Raw genomic sequence first — 20,893 nt, 5'->3', positions numbered from 1 at the left:
TTTGAGTATCAATAGAATTATAGAATGCATCCTAAATCAGACGCTTACAAAAGGGTTCAAGAAGAAATTCAAGCAGCAAAAAAGTTTACAGCAAAGAGAAGAAGAAAAGATTGAAGTTATTAAATATAAAAGATCAATTTCCAGGCTCCAAAGAGTCCAAGAAGAAAAAAAAGAGAGGTGCCTACAATGACTCAAAATGGGCTATTTATAATAGCCTTTAGTAACCCTAGAATCCTAGCCCTTCATATTTCATAGAACAAATAAATCTTAACCCTCCAACTTCGTTAAATGTCGCATGCCCTCTTCAAAATACTAACAAATATATGGCATAAAGCATAACATAATAATAAAAGACTGATATTGAGATAGCTAATGGACTGGATAAAATAGAATAGGGGTCTTCTTTGCTTCAACTTAGATGCTCTTGCATCAGTTCTGTTTATCAATATCTTCTGTAGGGTAAGCTACCAACTGCTTTATCTGGAACCAGCTTCCTTAGGATATATACTGGTGTTGGCAAATTGGGAATTAAGATCTCTACTTTTTCGTTCAACGACGAGTAGAATGCTTCTGCTTTTGCTTCTGTTGTTGCTGCTGGTCGTACAAACATCGAAGCCTTGTGATTTCTCTCTGTAGCATATCCTGTTCCACTGTACCAAACCAAGTCCAGGGCATTCGAATGATACCATGAAACCAGGATCTAGTTAGATTCTTACAGTGTCCATGAAAGAATGAAATAACTTCAATGAAAACCATAGCAAAAGAGGGCCATTTTCTACTTCTAAAAATTGGTAAAGAACATATGGAGGAGGAAAACACAAATAGATTGTATCAAGGATGCAACATCTAAAATCATAAACTGAAGCTATTTGTTTAGATGATATAATAAAAACAACATAGAAAGAAGCAAAGCAGCAAAACGTTTCTCTCTTATAACAAGAACTTACAATGTTTTATAAATTGCTCCTGAGATAAACTATCCAATCGTTGCTTGAGGGCCATGTTTTCCATGCCCAATATAAGAATTTGCTGGTCGAGAAATCCAAGTGCTGCTGAAACTTCATATCCTTCTGCCTGTAAGGTCAGATTGGCCGTTAATGTCAAATCTTGTACTAGTAACTGGACAATTCTAAGGTTGAGGATTTTAGTTTCTTGCCTGCAAAGCTTGGACATTTCTTTCCAGTTCACCTATATATTGAAGTTTCCTGATCCATGGCTCTTGGCTAAATTTCCTGCATTTTGTACATACTATATATTAAGAGTGGAAGCACTTAAAAATTGCTAGATTTTACAAAGCTAGAGCTAAAAATATTTTGAAGGCTAAAATATAAAGATAATGATTCTGGAAACAAATGAAGTGGACTACATACTGCTTAGCACGTTTTGAATCTGTCCTGGATGCTGAAGGATTAGGATGGAAGCAATCTCTTCTTATCGAAGAGCCTTCCAGATATGCAGCATATGCAGCATCTTTCCTTGCAACAGGTTCCTGTGGAGGGCATGAGGATCCTGAGTTTTGAAAACTAATGCCATCACTTGTAGATGAAAGGCCATTTGAGCAGGTAACAGAAGTGCTTGAGTTTGCATAAAAGGAAGCTTGTGACAAAACTTTATGATGATCAAAGTTAGGAGATTCCCTAGAAGCTCCAGCAGGAATATTTTTGAACTTGTATCCACCTTCTTCAAATGCCTTGGCTGCTCTGTCCAAGCATGCAATAGAGTCACTTGATGAACGTTGATGACCTCTGCGCACAGGTGTCTCAGGCTCGTCAAGGAGTTCCTGAAGCCAAGAGGGTTGTTCCTCTAATAGCAAGCTAGCCGACGAAGTGCGTTGATGGTGTACTTGTTGTCCCCCATTGGGCTCTGGAAAACCTTCTGATCCGGCAATGGATCTGGCATTGTAATTGGCATTGGATGGAAAGATGCACTGAGAGTTACTTTTAGGTGGAAGCAGTAACTGTCTTCCTGTGTATGCAAAATTTCTCAAGTTTGACAAACCATTTGAATTTTCCATACCTCAAGGAGTAAATGAGCCTGTTTATGAAAGAAGAATATCAGGACTCAAAGGAGAGGAGCGAATAAGCATACTGACAAATTCAAATTGTTGCAAGACCAATACAGAAGAGAGAATTATCAGAGTGATTCTATATTAGAAACAGAAATTCTCTTTAGCTCCAACAGAAGTTACAAAACAAAGAAAAACAGAGGGCTAATGGAATTGGACTCATTGTATCTTATTGACATTTTAAACTACTAAGAGTATAAATGAACTCAAGCAATGCAAATGAAGAATTTTAGACAGTAATAGAGAATTAAAAATTAATTTTCAATCCAATTATGAAGCGGAATCCCACTAATCTGGTGCTTAGAGTATCCTACAATTGTGGGGAAAACGACAGAATTTAGTATTCTGCATCCCACCAAGGTTAAAAAAGAATTGATGGTGACAAGGGAGTGAAAAGCAACCAAGAAGAGAAGTGAGAATGGGCACATAAGACAAAGCAGAGTGGTAGCTACCGTAGCTTGTATATTGACTTGCTTATAGCAGCCCTGATGTCTAAAGAAGATTTGTTTAGAAAAAAACCTATTGAACCTAACTCTGTGATAGATTTTCCTATTCAGATGGCATGTGGGAATTGCCATAGTATATATTCCTACAAGAATCATATAAGAGCAGACAGATGGGTTTCTAATTGGGAGGTTTGATGAGGGCATAACAAACACATTGGCAACAGAGAAAGGGAGTACTATGATGAATATTGGTCCATAACTTTTATGAAATCACAAGCCAGAATGTCTCCTCCCTTGAACTCAACTCAAGTCATTTTTATCTGCAGCTCGAGCTTTAAGGAACAATGAATTTAATCATTTTATTAATATTTTTATACTCTCTTAACAAATGAGCCCACCACGTTGAAAAAAAGAAAAAAAATTAATATTCTAAGGTCGTAACCTATTTGATTTCATATTCAATATCAATAGGTGTAAAAGAATTTACGTACACTTGCTTAAGATTAGCATCGCAATGTCCTTTTACAATTCAAACGATGGAAATACAAATTGCTCAACACCTGCACCTTTGTTTTTTCTTTTCTTTCTCGGTTAACAACAAACTTGAGATCCTTGTTCGAAACGTGAAAAATACAAAAGAAAAAGAAGGAGAATAAGAAACCCAGATGTCTGAAACAAGCAAGACGAAAGCTTTAAGCCTAATGGATCCATCATTGAATCTGTGTGTGAGAGAGAGAGAGAGATACCGGTATGAGGCGGAGGGGCTTTACCGGTGGAACACATGGCGGTTGTGTCCAGTCAGCCACGCTGTCATCTCCAAAACAGTAAAATTTGCGGAGCCAAAGCCTGCTGGTTTGGCCTGTGAGAGAGATACACAGTCATAGTCATAGATATATGAAATGGAAGCGAGAAACGGGCAAAGCCCACACCGCGCTTTGCGTAACAGTAATATGTTACACCATTTCAAACTGCCCCCCGCAAAACTAACATATTCCCTACTTCATACAGGCATGATTTTAAGTATAAATTAAGAAAATTTATTTGGATTTGAAAAAAATAAAATAAAATTAATCTTTATGTATTAAATATTATGAGAGACATAATGGGATAATGTATAGTATTATGTAAATTGTATTTCCTCTTTCTCTTTTCATTCATGATGCTTCAACTTGATTTTTGGACTCAAGGAGAAGTAGGAATAGTATTATTATTTGTAGAAAACTAAATAAAAGTGATGCTAATATGTTTGATATAGTAGTATGATTGTCCTTTATAATAAAAATGCTTTTTATTTTTATTTTTATTAGAATCAAGCGATATTATAGATAAATAACTTTAAGTACGACGCTCAATAGAGATAATATCTGAACTACATTAGAGAATTTTCTCAATAAGGCCTAGTTCATCTCTAAGAGAGAGCGCTTCTTTTGCAAGGAAGGCTGCACCATTGAGATGTCGTCTAACATAATTAACCTTCCAACTTTGTAGACAATTTAATACTCCTCGAGCTTCCTCAATAAGATCATGTAAATAACAGCTCCATCTCTTCCCATATATATTTCTTAAGAGCATGCATCACTTAGAGAGCATCACATTCCAAGACCACCCTGTAAAAGCCTAGCTGACAACATAGATTGACTGCTCTCAAAACCACAATAGCCTTTGTAATATCTGACTCAATGATGTGGTCTCTTGGCGTCGACAAAGTAGCCAATTCCTCTCTCATTCCATCTCTAACTATCACATTGGTACTCATCTTTTTTTTTTTTTTTTTTTTTTTTGAAAATGGATACTTCATTCTAATAAAAGATCACATAGGAGGAAAAAATTCTTCCCTCCTGACAATACTATAGATTCCGGGTGGAGTCTCCTCCACCCATGTTGAATCTATGACATGGGTTGTAGCTAATTTAGCAAGTACATGAACATCATTATTTGCCTTCCTAGCTACATAATTGAAAGATCCCTTCTTTAGAGTTTGTAATTCTGCCTGGATGCCCTCCACAATATGCCCATCGCTGTTCTGACCGATACGAATATCCATCTTCATTATGTGTTTATAATAAATATGCATTATTAAATACTTACTATACCCTAAAATTTGTATATATAAGTCAGAAATTATTTTATTATATAAAAAACAAAAATGAGTAGGTTTTATTTGGTTAAAAATGAATAATAAAAGAATAAATCAAACAGTTTTGTATTTTGAAAAATTAAAGAAAACTCACAATTTATTCATTCGTTTTTTTTTTTTAAAAAAAAAAAATTATTTTAATTTAAAAAATTATTTTGTATCAAATAACCAGAGAAAAATAAATATAAAAGGCGGCATATATGGTTGCGAAATATGTAAGGCTCACTGCAATTGGTACAAAGAGTATGCTTATTCATCCGATCCGACCCGGTTATTTTAGTGTCATATTTATAGATGAAATTTATGATTTTTGGGGGCTAACTCAAAGAAGCAGTTTCATTTGCAGATGTCAACGGTTGAGCCGCAAATGCCGAGAGGCAAAGACCCTACCGATTTCTCTCGCACTTTCAAATACTTACTCGGTTAGTTCTCTATAAATCTCATGCGAAATTTTCAATTTTCTCAACTTTCTTTACCTTCTGTTTGGTTGCTCAGAAAGCAGAGGAAAAAGAAAAGTAGAGAAAGTTTTTTAGTTTCATTTTTTTTTCTCTAATTGTTTTCTTTTTCAATTACTGAGGCTTTTTTTTCGGTCCATTTAGATATTCTCATTTTCGTTGTTGTTATTATTATTTTCATTTCTGTTTCGGATTAGCTACGCAGTTCTTGTCAAGGGGAATTCCATTTGTATTCAACTCATGGATCGTGAGGCATCTTACAGAAGAGGACTACGCGGTAACAATATCCACCATCTTTCAGTTTTCTGATGAATTAGTTATTGTCATTGTCTTTTGAAGCTTGTAATTACTTTCCTGTTTATTGGAATCCATTCTAGGCTTCGGTTGTAACCTAGATACCAATGTAGTGTTTTCTTGGTGCAAATTGTTGAAACTTCTTCCATAACTTGTGGTATATGTATGGGGTAGCTGAAACAAAAAAAGCCGTAAGGGTTTGCCATAACTTTTCAAGGTTCCTTCTATGGAATGTCAAAGGCTTTCTCCCCTTCTTCTGCGTCTTTTTGGATTTTTCAACTGCTTTCTGAATCCTTTTTTTTTTTTTTTTTTTTTTGATAAGTAACTATTTTCTGAATCCTTTTAAACAGAACTGTTATTTTTTTTATGAATTTCCTTTCTCTGATGCAGCTTTATGCGGTACAATTCCATCTTTTTGTCACCTGTATTTTGTTTCTCAGTCGGGAGGGATTCCGGCGAGCATGCCTGCGGGCAGACATTAAAAGGTGCTCCCAAATAGTTTTTTTTTTTTTTCTTTTTTTTCCTTCTAATCTCCCGGTATGTTACCTTGCAGCCAGATGTGTGTCTAGTTTGTTCATGTGTTGATCAAATATTTTGTTTAAACTGGCTTCATAAATTAATTCATTTGGGTTTTAGTCAGGCTTGAGAGTGAGACAGTTGTTGGTTCCTAAAATTTTGATTCTAGGGTTGACCAGATTATTTTTAAGTTAACTAAAATGCTGTATTTGGTGGTGAATACTTAACTCTTGTTTGCTTTAGTTTAGTATATTTTTTTATGAGATGAAGGAAGAGTTGATAATTGTGAAGTTATTGCAAAATGCAATTTAATGATGGAGTAAGCAGTTCGTTTTGACAGGTTATAGATGTGTTCTGTCAAGAAACAGGTACTCTTTTGTATGTGTCAACCTGACCACGACCTGTTTAACTACGGAAAATTTCCCCATGACATGGTCTGCGTGACTTATTTAATAAACAGGCCAAGCTCATGTAGACACAGTTTACCTATGAATCCATATTCATTTTTTTTTTCCTTTTATTAAAAGATGAAATTCATTAATAATAGACATTTTATTTGGAATTGTAACCATTAGTTACCTGCTTTCCCTTTTAATTTACAAGTATAACCTTTACTTTTAGTTACTTCTATTTAAAATCTTATTTAAAAGCAATTATGTAATGTAAAAATAGTTTGTGAAACTGGTTCAAAAGGAGTATGTGTCACTATACGTGTGATAATAAATCATGATTGCTAGTTTACTATGGATTAGGCTGGTCAACCAAATTATAACCTGTCTAATGATGAAGTTTAAAAAACAACTCGATCTTGACTCCTACAGAATTAAGGGAAACCCAAACCCACTAACTTTGGGTTGGGTTTGAGTCATGTCTGTAGGTATTGACACCCCCTAGTTGGATGTAAGTGAAACAGCTGTCGTACTGCTTGAGTTCTGTATTGCATGACAATTTTGTAATGTGATCAATTTATGTATTGATTCGTATTAATGCACTATCCTTTTATGATGTTAAATATGGCACATTTTGAACATAAACAGTTTAAGTTAAGGACAAAAATTTGAGGTTTATGTTTGATGGTTGAGATACTTATCTCTTCTTTGTGGTCTAAGTGAGGGCTTTTGGTGCATGATACTCTGAGCATAAATCTAACTCCTATAAAAATTATGTCTTATGCTGCAGCGATGGCACTTCAGTGGAAGAAAACACAGTGAAGCTAATGAAAGTTGCTTGGTTGACTCTCCCACTTGGAGTATTTATAACAGTAGTGGCATGCTTTTTTGTTTTTTGGTGGCAAGAACTAAGTTATTCTAATCCATATGCACAGGCTATTTTGATTAATGGTAAAGTTCTGCATCTACTTTCAATTTTTCCAATTCTATGTTTTTGCTGTAGATCCTCTCTCTATGAAGGTTTTTAATCCTGATTCACAAGTCTATCTTTTTTTGATTTTTTCCTCAACAATCAATGTTGTTGTTTGCATGCCTTTAGATGTAGAACTAATATCATGCAAGTTCACAGAATTTAAGAGAACCACCACAAAGTACAGGAGTTATAGCTTGGATGATATAAGTTTGTTGCTTTATTGACTTTAGACGTTGACTGTTTCTTTTGTCTGAGGATGCCAAAAATTTTATTCGCAGCAACTATTAGATAGCGCTGATTTTTTGAAAATACTGGTGACAAAGTGCATTTATGAGCCTGATATCTTTATGTATAAAAAAATATTACTTGAGCTACTTGGTCTAGGGGATCTTAGGCAGATTAAGTTAGAACTAAATCAATATTATATTTCTTTTATTATATTATTGTAAACTTGATCCATGAGACCAGTAAATATCATATGGCAGGTTGTGCTTGTGTATTAGAGCTATTGGCAGAGCCATTGTATATCCTTTCTCAGAGCTTGCTTCTGCTTAAATTGCGGTTGGTGGTTGAAACTGCAGCTACGCTTGCGCGTTGCTTAACAATGTATATCCTCATTGTCAATCAAATTGACACGGTAAGGTTGAAATCAGACTATGCTGTCAATCTTGATATTTATATGTTGTGAATTTGCTTTGTCCGACCACCAGATCCTGATATATTTTTCTTCCCGTTTATATTGTTAGATTTGATGATATCTCTTGGTTCTTGATGTTTGCAGTTTGCATCATTTATTGGTTATTGGAATTATCATGCTTACATGGCGCACAAATTTTATGGGTTTTTTTTTTTTTTTTTTGGTGTGTGTGTTAAATTGAGTGATGCATGGGAAAAATGCAAAATAATAATGCTACTGAAGAAACTCTAGCTGTAGTGGTAGTAGTAGTAGAAAAAAGAAAACTCTCATTTCAAAAAAAAAAAAAGAAAAAAGAAAACTCTAGTAAAGAAACAAATGCACAGAGGTTCAATAAGTACTCATTAAATTAAGTTTTTAAAATACTAAGTTACTATGTAGGACCCTAAATGGCAAGCCTCTATCACAAATGGAGTGATTTTATTGGTTTTTGGATATTTGTCTGCTTTGTTGGCCCAATTTGAATGGTCAATGTTCCTCCTTGTGCAATGGAGAGGAGCCATTCTAGCAGGCTCATAGAGTTAGTCTGGAATTTGATAATGTTGGCTCAAAGAGATCAGTTTAGTTTGCCACCTGGCAGGTGCATGACTTGTTTATGTATGAGGAGATTTTTCTATTGTTTTTAGAAGGGTGTAGTGCGGGGATTCCTGGCCAGTGATGGCTGTGGATTTCTGTATCTTCATGCTACAACTCGGGACGACATAATATGCTTGCCTAAACTACACTTTATTACATGGAACCAGCTTTTCACCATTAGTTGTCTCTTGTTAGAGAAACTGGTTGTTAGAACACAGGACAAGGGCATCTAGGAAGGTGAAATTTGGAGAGAAATTCAAATCACCCATCATTACCTTAGGCTAATGTTTTTTCTAAGATGTTAAAAGTAGAGTTGCTGTGTGGCGTATCTATGAATGTATCTAAAATGAACTTTTGTTGCGACCAATCATTATCATGCTTTTATTTTATTTTTTCTCTTTCTCCATCAGAAATGGTTATAATCAAATGTATTCTATCAAGAAATGGTGAGTATTTCACTACAAAATGTTCATAATTCTTAACTGCTTTCTTTTGTAAATGGTAGATGATTTAAGTTAAATGGAAGGATTACCTGTCTGTGGAAAGGACTTCTTCTGTATATATGTCAAGCATGGCAAAATGGGAGTTAGATGATGATAAAGTTAAAAGATGCACAAAAGGAGACAATTGAGGCTTGGAAATTTAGAATCTTTTCAACTTTGGGGGTCCAATTAGCGTGACAGCAGCCTCTGTGTTGTTGTCACAGGCACGGTCCAGCCTTCCAAAGCCATTATTAATTGATGAATGAACTACCTATTGGAAATTGTCCCTATTTAACAAGGGGAATATCAACATTGTTTTGAGCTGATATTTCAATACATAGTACAGATTTCTTTATTGCTGAGTCCATCCAATAAACTGATAAAAAGTGGAGGTTATTTTTTATCAAACAAGAAATGGAAAACAATTGTTAGGGTTTTTATTCTGTTGTTGACTGTTAGAGAAGGAGGTTTGGGTGGAATGGAAGTTGTATGGTTTGGTGTACTCTAACGTTTCTGTTGCTTTTCATAAGATTCTGTTTCCGGGTTACCAAAAACAAAACCCCAAAAATTGTTTTGGTCCTTGAACGTGATGAACAAAATGCAGGGCTGCTCATTGTAAATGTTCTCTCCTAAGTTTGATGGTTTACATGGATAAGGATTAGATAAAGCTTCTAATTATTAGTAATTCATTGATTACTTGCAGGAGAAAGTGTTCGTATTTGCATTGTCACAAGCTGCATATGGAGCTTGCTTGTTCCTCGGCTATTGGGGCTATTATCTTCTTTTTCGTGCATTTAGAAGTTCTGATCTGTTCCCCTTTAGGTATAGAATATTTTATGTTGTGCATCATTTTCCTTCAATGATGAATATGCTATGATTGTTGCACCAGAAAATAAAAGAAGAGAAAAGAAACAAAAATGTCAATATAATAATGATAATATTTCTATAAATTTAACCTTTAAGCTTGTCCTTCAGCTATCTTCTCTCAAATAGAACACATTAGATCTTTAGAATGTTGTGAATCCTAGACGCCTTTTTTGTGTGAATCTCATTTAGTCCTCTGCAATGAGCTAACTGACTTCAATTTTCTCTGGAAAAAATATTAGGCTGCATCTTGTGGGTCCTATACTTACTCGTGAGCTGGATAGTTTTAACATTCCCTTTATGTTGAAAGTGAATGGTATGAATTGACAGCTTTGCAATGGTTTAGAGCATTCCCAGCAGACTCCCTATAAGGGAGTCTGTTCCCTAAGTTTAGAGAATATGTCCAAAAAATCGCAAAAAATGTCCCACAACAGACTCCCTATATGCTTCCTTAAACCATCAGCTACTACAGTAGAACCCAATGTTTTGGGTTCCACTGTAGCGATCCAGATGCTTATTAAATTGAAAAAAAAAACTCTTCTCTCTCCGCACACCTCTCATCATCTTTCCCTTTCCTGTCAACACGCCATCCCTCTCTGCAAAACATCAAAACTCCATCTTCTTCAACCTCTCAACTTTCATCCATGTTCTACACAAGGTAGAGAGGAGACCAAAAAGAGAGAAAGTTTGAGATTGAGAGAGAATGGTGAGCGTTCTGTTCAAGCTGAGAGAGAGAGAGAGAGAGTGAAGAATGGTGGTTGAGCCACCGTCGTCGTGCAGTGGGCAGCGCCTGGGCAAAGCTGAACCAACCCGATCTGTACATCGTCTTCATCATCATCATCTCGCCTCTTTTCATTTCCATTCAACTGTGCTTTGTTTGGATTTTGATTGTTTATTTTGGTTGGTTGTGATCCGAGAAATCAGTGATAATGGGGTTTGATAAAAAAAGTTAGCTTTATCGACGAGGTTGGGGTTTTGGGTCTCTGATCAGTTGAAACAAAAATAAAAGAGGAAGAGTGCGGTGATGATGCTATTTTGTGGACTAGAGTTTCTAATCTGGGTAATCTGATTGACAAACCCTTGGAAGAAGAAGATGGCTACGGGAAGAAATATGAGGGAGAGAGAGAAAGTTTGTTTAATAAATTAAAAGAATAATAAAAAAAAAAAGTAAAATAAAAAAAATAATATTTTAATGATATAGGGAATGATTAAGGGAAGCTATTGGGATGTATTTTGATATAGGTAAGCAAAAAATAGTTTGAATCCTTAAATATAGGGAAAATGACGAGGAAGCTGCTGTGAATGCTCTTACAAATTTGTTATTGAAACTTTCATTTTAGGGTTAAATATACTTTAGCCCCCTCAACTAATAACCGTTTTTTATAAAGTCCCACAAATTGATAGCTGTGACACTTAGGGTCCATCAAACTACTATTTTGTTACATTTAAGCCATTCCATTAGATGTTGCTGTCTGTTTGGATGAAAAAGTGGTCATGTGTGTCTATCATCCTTCCTATAGTACCCTTCATTTAAAAAAAAAAAAAAATCAAAAAAATTAAATAATTAAAAAAGAAAAAAAGAAGAAGGTAAAACGTAAAGGGTTGCCAGCGAGCCACCCCCAACCCACCAGGGGAGGGGGGTGGCTCGGCCAACCCCATTTGTTTTTTTTGGGTTTTTTTAAGTGTCAATCAACGCTAACAAAGGGGCTAAATTACAACAAAATGGTAGTTTGATGAACTCAAGTGTCACAGTTGTTAGTTAGTGGGCCTTTATAAAAAATTGTTGTTAGTTGAGGGGGCTAAAGTATATTTAACCCCTCATTTTAATATATACGCACACAAAAATGTATTGTTGAGAGGAATCTGGTTCAAATTTGTAGACCACACCATTTAGAGTCTTTCACACTTGAGTTATTTATCCTATTATGTGTCCAGAGTTATTTGGCAGGCTAAGCTGAAATAATATGGTAGCTTAGGTGTGATCTACAGTAGTTTGTTGGCCGTATGCCTTTTTTATAGGGGCCCAGCTGACCATTATATCTTCCAAATGAGGTTGCACGCCCGTATTTGCTTCCTAAAGAAAAACAAGACGTTATATATATTTGCCTGCTCCTATTCTCTACATATAGGCCGCAACTGAATATTTTCAGTTAAAACGCCAGTGGTGGGTTGTTGAGAGAATAATTCTCAATATCAGAACAGTGTTATCATGAAGTCATATGGTGTTATAAAGTATGAAACATATTTGTTTTTTTCTTTACCACCAATATGTAATGACATGTCCTTATCAATTATTACCTGTCTTCTTGTTCTTGTTTTCATAATCATTAGTGCATTACTGAATAACAGAGTACTCTTGCAGAGCAGGAACTTTGAAGGATTATGATAGTCATCTGTCAAAGATGTGTTTTCTGTTTACCCTTCAATCCTTTCGGAAGTTGATCCTTCAGGAAGGAGAAAAGGTGGTCCTTGTGTGGTTGGATACACCATATAACCAAGCTGTATATGGACTTGTAGACAAACTAGGTAAGTATGTGGTCCAGCTATCTTTTGGAGTAGGGTTAATTACCCTATGATCACAACTGGAGTGTTTATTGAACAAATATGGATTTTATTTTGATATGCTCTTATGTTAACTGAAAAAAATGTAATGGATTTTATTGTTTTCTTGTTTTGACTTTCTTAGCGTGCTTAATCTGTTAACTTTTATCATGTTCCAGGAAGCTTAGTGGTGAGGCTAGTGTTTCTTCCTTTTGAAGAAAGTTCATACGCTACCTTTGCAAGGTCTGCGTCAGGTTTTCATCTCTCCTTTGTTTCCTTTTCTTGGACACAAAAATCCAGCACATATCTCATTTTCCTCATGGTTTATCATTTTCTTGGTTTTGATGTTTATATTTCTTTCACCATATTAGAATATTAATTAAATTCATCATTTCCTATCAACTTAAGTTTCTAGGGTAAGTGTTGATTTAACATGGTATCAGAAGAAATGTTTTGAGTTTGAACCCTAATTCTTTAATATATACCTTGCATTTATGTAAGGTGTTGGCCTTCACTTATTGAGATAGAGTTTGAGCCTATGCATAAAAAGGAGTGTGAAAAATATTAACTAAATGATTTCAACCATTTTCCTATCAACTTAAGTTTTTGGGATAAGTAGTGATTCAACACTCCATTTGATAAAGAGTGCTGCTTTAGTATATCTCTATAAATCATGCATTTTTAATTTCTCTTGAGCTGTAAAAAAGTACTTGTGTATTAATTTTATTTATATACTGACAGGACAATATCCAGATAGAAGTAGGAAATTGGGAAATCGCCTTGCAGAGGCCCTGAAGTTAGTTATGTTAATTGGTATGTTTTTATGCTCACCACTCTTGAATCAATCTATTTATATATTTACAACTTTCTTTTTTGTTCCTGGGAGGTATCATTGTAGTGGTCATAGGAAATATGTGATGTTATTAAGATTGAGGAGAGGACATTATGCTTTGCAGAGATTGAGATAGATTTGCTTATTCATGTAGGTAAACTTATCCCCTCTTTGAGCTAAAGATGTCATATTAGTGCAATTATTGAAACCTCTTAGTTTGGCTGGACTTTTAAATCAGATTATTTCTACCCCCTCTCCAACTAAAACCTTTCTTTTTGTTTGATGCCATATCATAGTATTTAATCAGTTGCAATCGTTTAAAAGACCTGCCCATTTATGTTACATGTTTTCCAGATACTCATACCAAATACCACAGCTATGGTTTTACAAATCGAGTTTTTTTCTGGACATGTTTTCCAGATACTCATACCAAATACTCCCCCACCCCCCCCAACCCTCCGCGATGGTTTTACAAATCGAGTTTTTTGTGGAGGAGTTTGAGGTGTGATGAACAAAATTCTGCAATTTTCGCTTCTGAAAAAAGTTGATTTTTTTTTTCTTTATGCAGAAATCTGATTGTTTAAACAGAGCTTAGCCTGCACAAGACGGTTCTTGGGTCCCCAGCCTCCCTTCATTAATGTGCAAGTCTGCTCTGCTTTGTAGTGGTGTCTAGAGTCATTGGTCTTTGTCCAGCCAATTACATGATTGATTATCTGATTCGCCTGTTCACTTTGTTGAGTTCTGCCAACAAGCATCTTGCCCAGGCACATCTCATATTGCCATACTTAGTGAATGGAGATTGAGGAGATAGGGGAAAAGTAAAAGTAGATGGACGAAAATCTAATTGAGTGCATGTGCCACAGCCCAAACGTTACACTCATAGCACTCCCTGCCTGACCAACAAAAATTTCCTCTCAAAGTTAACAGAATTCCCTTGCCCAATTACAGCTACCAACAGAAAAGGGATTAAACTATCGTGGATTTCCAGATCTAGTTTCTGTAGTTAGAGAGTACACCGGTTCTTGAATTGGAGTAAGGAGTTGCAGCTGCAACCATTGGTGGTATTGACTTGACACATATAATGAGGAAAATGAAATGAGAAGTTTAGCTTAATTTCTACACTGGGTAAAAATACTGGTATGAAATATCTGGGTTAAATTATGTGATTTAACATTTTGCGATTGCGAGTTCAAAATTAACAATTATAAAAATCACTTGGCCTGTGTTCTGTTCGAGGGTAGTCAATACTTGTCTAGTTTTACTAACTTGTAAAGAGATGACGACAAAATTAGAAATGAATGCATTTGTGAGAAGCCTGAGGGGAATGAGAGTCTGCTAAGACAGTCTGGCCATGCAGCATGAAGCGGTGGCTGTAGCTTGAGTGTCAGAAGGTCACCATGGAGGAACCAAAAGCTTGGGGTAGGGTTTAATAGGTTATATCAGCGGTATAGATGCCTCCCTTCATCTTTGAATTTCCAAAGGCTCTGATAAATTTTTTTTGTAACAATTCTATGCAAAATTTTTGACTTCAATTTACATATCTAGATGGTACAAGTTGACGACTGTATATGAGTAATTTCATTTTATTTTTAAAAACACTGGGATGGTATTATTTGTTTCATTTTTCTTTGTCACCTTTTTTCCCCACTTGGTCTGAATTTGCAATTGTATGTCTTGTAGGACTTGTATTTATGGCATTTGGACCAAGTTACTCTTATTCTCTCATTAGATTGTTGTATGGTCGGAAATGGAGTGATGGAGAAGCATCAACAGCCCTCCGGTATTATTGCCTTTATATAATCTTCTTGGCTATGAATGGTGAGTAGCTTTTTGTCATGCTGATAATTTTTCATGACATGAGTATTTGTTCACTTCCCTCATTTTAGATTTTTTCTTGGCATCTGCTTATATTTACAAAGAAATATACGGTACGCTGTGGACAGCTGTACTTATCAAAAAAGAAAAAGATTATTTGGACAGCTATGGTAACAATTCAAGGTCAGCTTAACACAAGACATTTAACCAAATTAAATATTTGATAAAAAATCAATGGTAAAATGCTTCTCTTGGCTGGAAATTTGACAGAACCGATCCCAAGTCCTAGTTATCCATTTATCGTATTTTACTTGATAGTTGTGAAATAAGTAGTGTTTTAAAAGCTGGATGGGACTGGCTGGTTCAGCAGGTGAATTGTGAACTGATCTCATTTTCAGTCTGTTCACCCCCGTAACCCATTCCCAAATGACCTAGACTATTCTGGATTAAACTGATCAGTTTATTGATTGAATGGGATTGAATTGGTCAACGTACCAGTGAAGCAGTCCAATTTTATTGACAAAAGACATGCCTTCTAATGAAACATTCCTTTTAAAATAACTTTTGGTGGGCCAAGAAGGTGAATTCAAATTTGAAAAAAATGTGAATTTAAATTTGAAAAGCGATGGGTTCAAAGTTAAGGGTGATATGGAGAATTAAAATTGGTAAGTGCTTTCATAAAGAAATTTTCATCTATTTTGGGAGTGTCCAAAAAAGGAAAGCTCGTCATTTTTATGGGACAAAAGGATTGTATGAAAATTCACACTTTTCTTATTGTTTTCCTCAAATACTCAATAAATCTTGTATTTTTGGATTATTTAATACATACATCAAGTTAGTAAGTATAAATTGTATCATACTAATATCATTATAATCTTTTTTATTAATTCAATCACAATAATGTATTTGATATCAAATTGGTTAATCCAGTTGAACCGATGGATCAGTGAACATGTCACCTTTTTGTTTGTTAAAACAATGGAAAAAAAGGAGCTGTGCTAGGAATAGCAGGTTTCCCATTTTTTAAGTAATTTTAGCTGCACATATTACTTTTATACCATTTACTTTTTCTTAATAATCCTAGGATTTTTTTGGCATTTTATATGAATTGTGTAGTAGACCCAATCTCCAATTTTGATGTAATAGAAACTAAAAACTCAAAAATTTGTACTTTTCTTATGATCGGATAGTACAGATGTCTTAACCCTTTGACTAATTAGTCAATGTCCCTGAACTGTACTTGGCAGTCGTCATTTAATGTCAAAAATTCAACCTCTATGATTTCCTAGTAGAAAGTGAGAGAGGTAACCCAGATATCTTACTGCTTTTTTTAAGACAATTTTTCCATAAATTTATATTTAGATTATTCTGGTTTTCCATCAGGAACGTCCGAAGCATTTCTACACGCAGTTGCAACCGAGAACCAACTCAAACGCTCAAATGATTCGTTGCTTGTTTTTTCGTTGATTTATATAGTCCTGAATGTTCTGCTGATTCGTTCCGCTGGTGCAGTTGGCTTAATATTGGCAAATTCTTTAAGTATCCTTTTCTCATTGTGGGCATTCTTCTTTGTGCCTTTTTCTTTTGTTGTCTTGGTATGTTCCGAAATCTTTTTTGAATTGTTTGAACTCTGCAGTGAACAACAATTTATTTTTCTAACGATTCATGCAGATTCTACATTTAGAATTGAGATTAAAGTAATTTATCTGCATCCAGAATTGATATTAAAGTAATTTATCTGTGGTTTCTTGACTGTTGCAAAGATATGATTTTGAGGATTTTATACTCTATGGTATTCATAAAGCGTTATTTCCAGGTATGGCTTTTATATGAAAGTGTTGTTTGTTTTGGTGTTATTTTGACCTTGAACTAATTTCTTCTTCTCCACAGGATTCTTCCTCATTTTCCTTTTCCAGCTGCTTGCCTTCAGGATGGACAGTTCTGTTGTTTTCAGGTGTAACCACTCTTATTTCTGAGAAGATATTTTTGGATCGTGAAAATTTCTGGCCAACATTTGCAATTCATTTTTCTATTGGGTTGGCTTGCTTCTGTGTGTCATCTTTTGTCATGTAAGTTTCTTCTTTTGCTCCCCATCCATTTGAAAATCATTACTAGCGAGTATTATAGCCTTTTTCTCTTTCCCCATGTTAGTTTTGTTCCCTTAACCCTTGTTTTTACTTGTGAGTTCTATTAACAGCTATCGCCGTGAGAGGCCTTTCATCAACAAAATTGTCCGTTTTCGTGATCACTCGGACTGAAGAATTGACATTTTCCCAACAAATATTATGGTGGGATTATATTTCTTTGCCTTAATTGTTTACTTCCTTATTTGTTCATATGGATATCATAAATCAAATATTCTTTTGATGCAGCAAAAACTCGAGGGTGAGGGAGTTCAAGCCAATTCCAGAACATGTTTATTAACGAACACCTCTGAAACTGGTTTCGAGTTTGCAAAGAGAAGCAAATATTGGATACTAGATATGAGCAAGAGGGCTGTTCTATTTAAAAGTTTTGGAGGCATATTACCCGACAGGATTTTTTTTTTTTTTTTTTTTTTGTCGTGACAAATTGAAATCAGTTAGATTCTAAGAACCGGACGCAGGATAGGAATAGTTTTACCAGGCTTCTGTATTTTGATGGTAGAGAAAAAAATATTTATCCCTTATGTTTTTGTTGTCTTCAAAGCGGCACCGTATTGGCAGCGGTGTGTTTGGAATAGCTTTACCCAAATTTGATTGAATCCGATCCGTCACAAACCCATCCCAATTAATAGATTACAGATGCCTGAAACCTGAGACAGCCGGCCCCATTAACGTAATCTAAATTGAATATCGAAGCCCAGCTTAGTTTGTTGGCTTACGTACTATCTTTACATACGTATAAATCCGTTAGTATTTATTTTTTATATATATCTATAATAAATATAATTATTAGATGAGCATTTAATTTGTTAAAAAGTTGCATTTCAAGTAGTGACGACGGGTGACACCCATGGCATTTGCACTACCAAGCGTATAATTTATGACTTACATTTCAGTTTCATGATGTGTCAGTGGAAATCGGAGAAGGGTTTTTAGTCACGAAGCTTGAAGTTGAAACCATTGGCTTTATGTACAAAATGAGTAAATTCTTTCAGGTACGCAACATTAGGATATTTATTTCAGTTCACTTCTACTCTAAGACACTATGATCATGATTAACATATGTTTCTTTGAGTGAAAGTATAATTCAAATAATTGGTGTTAAAATGGAAGAATCACCTCATCACCATCATAAGATGTGTCGCAAAGCTTATCCCATTTTCTACTATATTTATCAATATTTGTCTATACAAGTTTTCTCGTCATATAGCGCAATATAAAATTGTTGAAAAAGTTGTGAAAGTTTGAACTTTATAGAAAGGGCCACGGATCTAAACCTTAAGGCTTTGATATCATGTTGTAGTTTGTATGAACGATTTAGACACAAAAGGTGGAAGCACGTTACTCTCTTGTTGTTGCATTTCTCTGACCCTATATAATAAGACTCACAAACCTTAATAATTCTTCTAACACAGTAACCATAGTTAATTAAGCATTTTTTTATTTTGTTTCATTCAATCTGTGTGCCTATGAGGGGTTAAACCTTAATTAAGCGTCCACTTCTAAAAGATTGAGAAGTATGAAAGAGTTACAAGACAATTGGCGTGTATATTATGGTGTAGCCAAGTGTAGTGACAGCAAACGTACAAAACCGACCTACCCAAAACAAAAGGGTGATGATTAACAGGGCACCCACGGGTGTATGGGTTGTCCTCCAATGTCAATAGAAATGACCAACGCAACAATGGTAATTATATGGTTTGAAAGCAAGAAAAAGAAAGGTAGAAAAGAGAAAAAGTGGGGGAAAATATATATGATATTTATGATTAAGATGTAGACTAGGGTTTAGACAAGTATCCAACAAAAACATAGAAATAAAGTGGAGTTGCATGTTCTAAAACAAAATCATTGCAGTTTTTGAGTTTTGCTTAGGAGGTTGGATGCCATAATGGATTTCATACCAGTTACTCTTTTGCTTTACCACTCAAAAACGAGTGAGAGCACGAGTGAGTGCACAAACACACTTTAAAGGGAGAAACAAACAAAACAAAACAAACAAACAAAACTTAAAAGAGGAGGGCTTGTGTGGTTGTACCCGAACCAGCCCAAGCTTGGTCAGACCCGAGTTAAATCCGGTAGGGATGATTTCGTCAAAAAAAAAATAAATAAATAAATAAAGGTAAAAAAAGTTGATGAATTTTCTTTGAACACCAAACTAAACAAGGGATCACGATCATTTTCGTTTCAAGTAAAATTGGTAAAAATTTATTTTACGGTTTAAGTTTTATTTTGTTGTATATAATAGTATCCATGGTGACACAACATTTTACCTTGTGGCAACATATAAATTAGGACCGATAATTTTTTACATTACCTGTAAACTTGATACAAGCTTAACACGAAATTAACAGATTATAGCTGATGAATTTTACCAATTTAATTAAATATATTAAGTTAGAGTTGATATATATAGTCATATGTTCATACATTGACCCGACATGCGACATTTAAGCGTGACCCTTTTTGACATACTTGTAAACCTGATATAAACCCAACACAAAATTAACGGTTAAAGTTGAGAGGTTTAACTCGTTTAATTAAACAGTTCAAGTTAGAGTTGACCTATATAGTATTATACACATGTCTTGATACGACTCGAACCCAATATACAAACACAAATTATCACCCTTAACATAAACAAAAGCAGACTATCAAGGGTGGAGATTCAATGGCCCAATGAAGTTTCCAAGTGGTCAGGGCATGTATTAGGACAGTATTAGCCACCTTGGATTCCCATTGATATCCTATGGGGCTAGGTCAGGCAATGGCTGACTTAAGGGAGCACCTGCAATTCCTACCATCTAGGCTCCTCTTGTGCGGCTCCCAGCGGGTAAGTGCTACTATGGTCACGTCCAGATAGGATAACTACAATTGATTTCCTTGGCCTACCCTTTTTAATTAGAAAAAAAAAATAAATAAATAAAACAAAAGTAGTTGCTCAATTCATCAGCTAGACTATAATTAGCATCTATATTTTGCAATACCCATGCTATGCATCTACCTCCAATATATAATTCCTAGTCCCATTTGACCCCGAAAGCAGCTTTTGAATTTATCTTGAGCATATAAAAAATGACTCGTACACAAATGGTTAACTTTTTGCGATTGTTTAGTCTTATGACATTTAGTGACTCATAAAAAAAAAGTTTAGGGTTATGAATCAAACAAGACCTATATTTTGGAATCTGAGGATGTGACATTCTTATTTAAAACCTATATCCATTGGAGCAACCAAAGGACTTGAAAGACCTAGAATAATTCGAGATATTTGACTTAAGTGGCTGTAAAAACAAAATAGAATAAAAGATATCGAATATAGTTTTTTTAATGGTTTAAATTTAATTTTATTCTCTAAACTTGAAATTAAATCTAAACTATTGAAAAAACTACATAAGATTATTATTATTTTTTTTTAGCACTTAAGCCAAATCCCAAATTCAAAAGGGTATATCACATTCAAAATCTTGAACCATGATTTTTTTTTTTTTAACTAAAAAAAAATAATAATAATAAGGAAAAAGAGGGACAGCATCAAGGATAAAGTAGTATCCTCTCTTTTATTAGAAAAAACAAAGAAAAAGAAAAAGAACAATTAAATTGCCAAACTAGCAGTGGTTTAATTGATTGTACTTGAAAAAAAAAAAAAAAAAAAAAAAAAAGGAAAACAGAA

The 20,893-nt window shown here is 34.7% G+C and overlaps 1 protein-coding gene and 1 pseudogene across 2 annotated transcripts; one reads left to right on the top strand and one right to left on the bottom strand.

The window, feature by feature from the left end:
• Positions 1 to 146: 146 nt before the first annotated feature.
• On the bottom strand, positions 147 to 3,321 carry LOC132182983 (uncharacterized protein At4g06598-like; annotated as a pseudogene).
• Positions 3,322 to 4,987: 1,666 nt separating this feature from the next.
• On the top strand, positions 4,988 to 17,859 carry LOC132183062 (uncharacterized). 2 transcript variants are annotated; one of them, XM_059596458.1, is made up of 15 exons: positions 4,988 to 5,070; positions 5,301 to 5,380; positions 5,788 to 5,882; positions 7,093 to 7,253; positions 7,761 to 7,912; positions 9,731 to 9,849; positions 12,254 to 12,417; positions 12,612 to 12,686; positions 13,174 to 13,245; positions 14,945 to 15,082; positions 16,463 to 16,618; positions 16,843 to 16,895; positions 16,970 to 17,148; positions 17,277 to 17,367; positions 17,452 to 17,859. In XM_059596458.1, exons 1-14 carry the CDS (start codon positions 4,995 to 4,997, stop codon positions 17,335 to 17,337), a joined length of 1,581 nt encoding a protein of 526 aa, XP_059452441.1. In that variant the 5' UTR covers positions 4,988 to 4,994; the 3' UTR covers positions 17,338 to 17,367; positions 17,452 to 17,859. The 2 variants fall into 2 exon arrangements, with proteins under 2 accessions (XP_059452441.1, XP_059452442.1); XM_059596459.1 differs by lacking the exons at positions 17,277 to 17,367; positions 17,452 to 17,859 and having other exon boundaries at positions 16,996 to 17,142.
• The last annotated feature ends 3,034 nt before the right edge of the window (positions 17,860 to 20,893 follow it).

The sequence above is a fragment of the Corylus avellana genome, chromosome ca5 (genome assembly GCF_901000735.1).
Source record: "Corylus avellana chromosome ca5, CavTom2PMs-1.0".
In the NCBI taxonomy this organism is placed as follows: Eukaryota; Viridiplantae; Streptophyta; class Magnoliopsida; order Fagales; family Betulaceae; genus Corylus; species Corylus avellana.
The sequence above is the reverse complement of the archived record's forward strand: the minus strand, read 5'-3'. Positions and strand labels throughout refer to the sequence as shown.

What these genes read in the sequence shown, in the direction of transcription:
- LOC132183062 (XM_059596458.1), top strand. Translation starts at nt 4,995, where the DNA reads ATGTCAACGGTTGAGCCGCAAATGCCGAGAGGCAAAGACCCTACCGAT. An exon ending in TGGACTTGTAGACAAACTAG is followed by an intron (nt 12,418 to 12,611) that starts GTAAGTATGTGG and finishes ATCATGTTCCAG; the next exon opens with GAAGCTTAGTGGTGAGGCTA. An exon ending in TGTGTGTCATCTTTTGTCAT is followed by an intron (nt 17,149 to 17,276) that starts GTAAGTTTCTTC and finishes TTCTATTAACAG; the next exon opens with CTATCGCCGTGAGAGGCCTT.